This window comes from Palaemon carinicauda, chromosome 13, assembly GCF_036898095.1.
Source record: "Palaemon carinicauda isolate YSFRI2023 chromosome 13, ASM3689809v2, whole genome shotgun sequence".
Taxonomy (NCBI): domain Eukaryota; kingdom Metazoa; phylum Arthropoda; class Malacostraca; order Decapoda; family Palaemonidae; genus Palaemon; species Palaemon carinicauda.
In genome coordinates this window covers 44,780,856-44,788,355 of record NC_090737.1, presented here as the reverse complement: position 1 = coordinate 44,788,355, position 7,500 = coordinate 44,780,856, and the positions used below count along the sequence as shown (strand labels likewise).

Below are 7,500 nucleotides of genomic sequence, written 5' to 3'. Positions count from 1 at the left end.
GGAGTTCCTTCTGATCCGTGGACCAAAGACCCGAGCATTCCAGACTGTTCAGTGGAGCTCCCTAACCCAAATCCGATGCATCTGAATACAACACATGGTTTGGGTTCTTGATCGCAAGAGAAAGACCTTCTCGAAGTCTGATGTTGCTGTCCCACCAAGTCAGACATGTCTAGACTGAGTTGGAGATTGGGAAAGAGATACTCTCTAAGCCCTTCTCCTTGTTCCAATGGTTTAGGTGAAATTGGAGAGGGCAAAGGCTGAGTCTCCCCAGAGAGATAAACTACTCCAGCGATGAAAGAGTTCCCACGAGGCTCGTTCAAACTCTTACAGAGCAACTGTTTTTCTCTTGCAAGTGAAGGACTTTTAACAGAGCTTGTTCCATTCTTGTGGGAGACGAAAAGGCCCGAAAAATCCGACACTGTATCTCCATTCCCAAATAAAGAATAGTCTGGGATGGAGTACTGTAAGTTACGACTTCTCTACGTTCACTATGAGACCTAGCTCCTTGGTTAGGTCTAATGTCCATTAGAGGCTCTCCAGACAGCGATTTAATGAAGACGCCCTGATTAGCCAGTCGTCAAAATAAAGGGAGGCTCTGAATCCTCAAAAAATGTAGAAAGCTTGCTACATTTTGCAAGGGCCTTGTAAAAACAAGAGGAGCAGGAATGAGGCCGAAGCACAGTGCTCGAAATTGGTACATTACTTTCCCGTCCACAAACCTCAGATGTTGTTGAAAGTTTGGATGAATCGGGATGTGGAAGTATGCATCCTGAAGGTCGAGAGAGACCATCCAGTTGCCTTCCCTTACTGCTGCCAAGACAGATTTGGTAGTCTTCATCGTGAACTTTGTCTTGACAATGAACACATTGAGCGCACTTACATCTTAAATACTCCTGCAGTGAACGTGACTGCCAGATCATTGGAGCCATCCCTGATAGCCTTGTTCCTGCAGTGAACGTGGCTGCCAGATCATTGGAGCAATCCCTGATAGCCTTGTTCATGCATGACATAATTGTACAGCAATACATTGACAGCTGGAGAGACCTTCTTACTTAAGGCTCCCAGGGACCAATCCAACAAATAAAAACTTCAAACGCTCGAAAAAACTCCTAACAGGAGATGGTCTAGCTCTGAAGCAGACCATAAAATCTTGGAGCGTCTCATGGCTAGACGACGAGGAGAGTCCACTAGGCTTAAGAAGTCTCCCTGGGCAGAGGCAGGTACTCCCAAGCCGAGAACTTCTCCTCGAGCTTCTCCTGTGTCACACCAGACGCCCGAGCGAGAAGCTAATAAAGAAGGAGGAAAAGCAAAAGCAGACTTTCCTAAACTTCTCCTGGATTCCAACCAGTCTCCCAGTAAGAGCATGGCCCTCTTGGAAGAACAAGAGAGAACTGACTTCGTAAATGTAGGAGTCGAAGAAAGTCATGCCAAGAGTAAACTCAGATGGCGGAGCAGCCGTTACAAAACGAGTAGGACAAAATTTCACTAAAGAAATTCATAATTGAAAAACAAGGGATTGTTGGACCACCCTAGGTTACTCCTCTTCTGAATGACTCCCCAAAGGTACATTAGTTGAAAGGGGGTCATCAACTTCTTCAGAAGGCACATCATCTGATAAATCTAAAGTCTTGCGAGAAGGAGATTTATATTCAGAATGACGTGAAGGAAAAGCCTGACAGGCTACATCAACTTGTATATGAACAGAAGTTAAAGTTGGAGGGTCGATGTCACGTTGTGACTGCAGAGAATGTTATTCTACTACACTTCGTGACAGAAGTAACTGACGTTCAAACGTCCCGTAGTAACAGCGGTGACTGCTGTTCGATGCTATATCGTGACTACGATGACTGACCCTCGACGTCACGTCATGTCTACGGTGTCTACCGCTCAACGTCACGTCGTGTCTGCGGTGTCTGCAGCTCAACGTCACGCTGTGACTGCGGTGGCTGACGTTCAAAGCGATCAAAGTTACATCGAGATTTATGCTCCGCATCTCGTTTAACAGCAAAGCTGTCACTAGGGATAACGTCAGCGAAGCGTAACAAGGCTCGTCTAGAAGGTTGAAGACCCCAATCACGTATCCCAGAACCGTGACGTACAAAAAGCAAAGAATCCTTTCGCACAGGAACAGGATCGAAAGCTTCTATTAAAGAAGAAAGCTTTAACAGCATATCTTGCAAAACACTTAACTTCGGATCAACCTGTGACTGCGGTGGCTGACGTTCAAACGTCACGTAGTAAAAGCGGTGACTGCTGATCGATGCTATATCGTGACTACGGAGACTGACACTCGACGTCACGTTGTGTCTACGGTGTCTACCGCTCAACGTCACGTCGAGTCTGTGGCAGAAACGTCTGTACATGAACGTCATCGCTATGAACGGGACTCTTATGATGACTACAGCTAGGACGTTGAACTTGTTCTGAAGGAACTAATAAACGTTTCAACCGTCTCGAAACTTTACGCCCAGGCTTTTAAAGAGACGAATCATCGGAAGACGAGGAAAAAACTTCGTCTCTCCTGTCTTATGGCATGGACGTGCTTGACGAGCAACGTCTGATACCTTTGAGGGAACGTCTGTTCGTTGGTTTACACTCCTCACTCCCTTAGGTCCTACGACATTCCTTCTCCCTGGTGCAGGGGAGCCTGAAAGAGGTCTCGGACTAGGCAAGTGATAAGCACGAACAAACGAACCCTCCGCAACACAGAACATGTTTTTTGCACTTACTTCACTGATATCGCATTTTTTAATAATTTCACATTAGACAAGAATAAAACTGATTTTTACCTGATGCATGCAATTCTCCCTTAAATCAAAAAGTTAGAATTGCGAAATGAGTCGTATAATGTAAGCACATTAGTACAAAATGAAACACACATGCAAAAATCAATAAACATATACATATATATCGAATAAAACGGAAATATATAAAGTTAAAAAGGTCAGTAACTGAGGATGAGACTACACACTATAGTCGATTTTTTTAAACCTGGCAAACTTGCACTAAACTTGCACTTAGCTGGTTGTCGCTGATTGGATGAGTGTTGTGTTGTCCGAATATCTCAGTTTGGTTTTCACACTGTTTTAGAATTGTGATTATACGGCCATAGATTGAGATAAGAGGCAAATTATGTAATGTTATGTAAATACCAGTTGTAATAAACGTAAGTATTAAGAAGTTACATACCAAATTATTATATAATAGTTAACAGTTATGAAACAACACTCTCCGTAGCTGTAGACTTGAAATATGTTTCAAACGCATGAAGTTTAATGTTTAAATTTCTAGCTAGATTTTTAGCGCAAACGTGCCATTGGTGGTTTGGAAAAAAGCAAAACGTATTGATTATACATTGCTGAAGGTTGTATAACGCCTAAGAACAAAATACTATCGTAGAAATGTAAGCTTGCCGAAACATTTGGGGTGGAGGAGTTGAGAAAGGAACAGCCGGCGAGTTGTCGTCTGCAAACACCGCCACCATCAATCAGCTTAGAATCTGCTATCGAGCAATTGGCTCACTGTCGATTTCACCTATTTCAGCCATGGCCACAAGAGACGATATGGAACAAAGCAAAGATGAAGGCACTTCAAACACCAGGCATATACATGCTGCTGGCAGTAGGCTTACCAGTCAGTGCCGTAATATAATAATGAATGTTTTTCAATATTTCAATTCACAGGGCCCTAGCAAGACAATGAAAGAAATCATTAAGGCGACAGCAACAGCAACTCAAGTTTCAGAGAGAACTATCTATCGCATCAAATCTGAGAAGATGAAATCTTCAGACGGTATAATTCATTCACCCTTGCCCCGGAAAAGGAAATCGACTGTTGTTGATAATCTTGATAGTTTCGACAGAGATTGTGTTAGGAGAGACATCCTATCCTTTTATGACAGAGGAGACCGTCCTACATTAGCAAATTTGTTGGCAAAAGTTCGGGAACCTCCTACTAATTTTACTGGTTCGAGAAGTTCCCTCTACAAAATAGTCAGGAATCTTGGTTTTAGGTACAAGAAAGTCACAAGCGGAAGAAAGATACTCATGGAGAGACAGGACATCATTATAACAAGGAACAAGTATCTTAGAGAACTGAAGAGAAATCGAGAGAGTCCAAAGCCAAGACCGGAGGTATTCGTGGACGAGACTTGGGTGAACCAGAACCTCACCGTCGAAAAGTGCTGGACTAATGAAGATGGATCAGTAGGACCGACAACGAAGTTAGGGAGAGGCTCAAGGTTTATAATAGTACATGCAGGAAGTGATGAGGGTTTTGTACCGGGAGCATTGCTTATGTTCAAATCCAAAAACGGATCAAAGGGTGATTACCATGACTCGATGGATAACGAAAGGTTCAAAATGTGGTTAGAAGAACAACTTCTTCCTAATATCAAGAAGGAGTCCCTTATCATCATCGATAATGCTCCTTATCACTCTAAAATAATCAACAAGGTCCCGACAAGTAGCAACAGAAAAGCCCAAATCATAGACTGGTTGGTTCTAAATAACATTGACCATGACCCTTCTTTTACAAAACTCGAACTTCTTCAGCTCTGCCAGCGCCACAAGGAAATTCAAAAGTACGAAATAGATGAAATTGCTGCTCACTATGGCCATAAAGTGCTTCGTCTACCTCCCTATCACTGCATTTTCAACCCTATCGAACTTATCTGGGCCCAAGTGAAGACAGAAATAAAAAAACGTAATTCTAATAGCGACCAGTCTCTGAAAATTGTTGAAAAAATTACAAAAGAAGCAGTTGATCATGTGACGCTACAGCACTGGCAAAATGCTATAGAACATGTCAAGAGAATCGAAGAATTGTATCGTGCCAAAGATTCAGCATTTGATAAGTTACTTGATGAGTTTGTAATTGACTTGAATGATAGCACTACTGATGACAGTAGTGATGAAGATGCTCTGACACTGGACTAAAATTCTAGCTGTATTTCATGTTGTTATTGATACTTCTGTTAACATGATACTGATGATACTTTATTATCATCCATGACCCTGAATACTGTTATCGATACTTTTGTTTATATAATTCTGACGCCTTTAATTGATGCATTATTATTACTACTGTTATCAATACTTAGTTGTTATTTACTTTGTTGTGACTCTTACTGTTGTTATAATTTTTAATATTATTATTGACTTTTCTCTTCATTAATGCCATTATTGCCTATACAGCTACTGTATTATTAAAATGAACAGTCATGAAAATATACTTAAAATTTAAGTTCCTAAGAACCTTTTGTTTCCCTGTACTATTGAAAACTGCTATAAGTTTATTGAGATGGAACAAAAGACAACATGACAGCTAACAATCTCAAATATAAGGGCTCTGCTCTTATTATTCATGGGGAGTCTTATGATTTACAAAATATAATATAATTAAGGTCTATCTAAAAATAAGATGGACGCGAGATAAAGAAAACCCAACTGTAATAGGACATATTTGAAAATTTCTACTTGAGGAACAGTAAATTTAATGTCATTTTATATAGAGAGTGGCACACCAGCCAGGAAATGGTACGAATAAATACAATTTATGTAATTTGCCTTTATACATATCCTAAAACATTAATGAAATTCCGTGAGCAGTACTTTTGAAATGCAAAAAATAAACATTATGATATATAAACATCTTAATTATTATTTTATGAAGACAAAAACACCACAACCCGCATTTGAACCTCCCGCTGAGAGTACGTCAACTTTCTGTCAAGCCCGTGGCTGTTCCTCCCACAACTCCTCCACCCCAAATTTTCTGACAAGCTTATATTTCTACGATATTATTTTGTTCTTAGGCGTTATACAACATCAGCAATGTACAATAAATATTTTTTTTTTCAAACAACCAATGGCATGATAGCACTAAAAATCTAGCTAGAAATTTAAACATTAAAGTTCATGCGTTTGAAACATATCTCTAGTCTACAGCTTCGGTAAGTGTTGTTTCATAACTGTTAACTATTAAATAATATTTCGGTATGTAAGTTCTTAATACTTACGTTTTATTACAACTGGTATTTACATAACATTACATAACTTGGCTCTTAACTCACTCTATGACCCTATAATCACAATTCTAAAACAGTGTGAAAACAAAACTGAGAGATTCGGACAACACGACACTCATCCAATCAGCGACAACCAGCTAAGTGCAAGTTTAGTGCAAGTTTGCCAGGTTTAAAAAAATCGACTATAGTTCACTAAGGACTACGTTTTCAATCTCTCACCGTACAGTGCCTTGGGACGAGAATAAAAACTAAACCGTTTTATCCTCTCTCCCCGTAAAGAGACTTGGGACGAGAGTAAAAAACTGAATCGAGAACAACGTTACTCGCTCCCTAACTCCTTGTACAGAGACTTGGGACGAGAATAAAGATCGGATCGTTCTCCTTCTCTCTCTCTCTCTCTCTCTCTCTCTCTCTCTCTCTCTCTCTCTCTCTCTCTCTCTCTCTCTCTCTCTCTTGTCACTCCCAAGAGAATGGCCCACTCGCCCTTCGTCAATAACAGGTTATTTGACTAAAGGAAAAAACTGAAAGGACTCAGAAATTGAAAATTAACATGTTCCTTTAAATTAGTATCTAAAAAACTTCAGTTTGAAAGAAGAATGAACACAACGTCAAAATCGATTTACTCTTTCTGCTAAGTGAAACCGTGATTCTCTCTTTCTCCATCGTAACGATAGAGCGCAAACTGCGTAGCATAAATAAACCAAACGTTAGTTCATCTTTGAAAAACAGCACGAAGACTATTCAAAGAATAAATTTCTTAAAATATTTTCTAAAAATATTCATCTCATCACTCTTACAGAGCAACTGTTTTAATCTAAACAAAAATAAAAGTTGAATGGGCTCAACGTTGTTTAACTTCGTTTTCCAAGTTAGGACCGCCTACAAAGAATAGGTAAAGGCCGCATATAAACAAAAACATAAAATTTATCTCGATGTTTAGTATAAATGGAAAGCTAATTGAAGAGGACTAATAAAGGCGGGTGAGATATAAAATATATAGAGGTAAATCTATAAATATCAACAATAATTTATAAAGTGATAAATAATTACTAAAAGCCTTTAACACACTTCGTACACTGAGGGAAGGGTCGGCCATCTTTTCAGGGCAAAAAACTTTTCCTCTCCTTTCAAAGGCATTTCTTTTGAAGATAGTATTGAATAATCCAACACGGCGAAAGCAATAAAACCAAAACCAAGTACTTCACCAATTCGGTAGAAAACTCGAGGTCTAGAGCGAGCGCAACCAATGTTGTCGGTGACACCGACAGAGAAGAACTGGAGTGGTTGAGAAGTATATGTGGTATCTGGCCGATAGTCAGCGCTGGTGGGCACACCCGCTACCTTCATGGCAATCGCTCGCGAGTTTTTTGGAATCTGTCGGGCCGTCGGAGACGTCAGCTATTTATATATTCACCGGCTAAGTTTAATATTTAAAAATAGAAGTTTATTTAGCTTTCGAATGGACCATCTCC

At 40.0% G+C, this 7,500-nt stretch overlaps 1 protein-coding gene across 1 annotated transcript in view; it reads left to right on the top strand.

Moving 5' to 3' along the window:
* Nucleotides 1-3,500: 3,500 nt before the first annotated feature.
* The window catches only part of LOC137651531 (uncharacterized), a 9,606-nt gene continuing 5,606 nt past the window's right edge, over nt 3,501-7,500 (top strand). Inside the window, exon 1 of the mRNA XM_068384760.1 lies at nt 3,501-4,765. Coding sequence (XP_068240861.1) covers nt 3,546-4,765 — 1,220 coding nt within the window. The 5' untranslated portion in view covers nt 3,501-3,545. The remainder of the gene's footprint in view (nt 4,766-7,500) is intronic.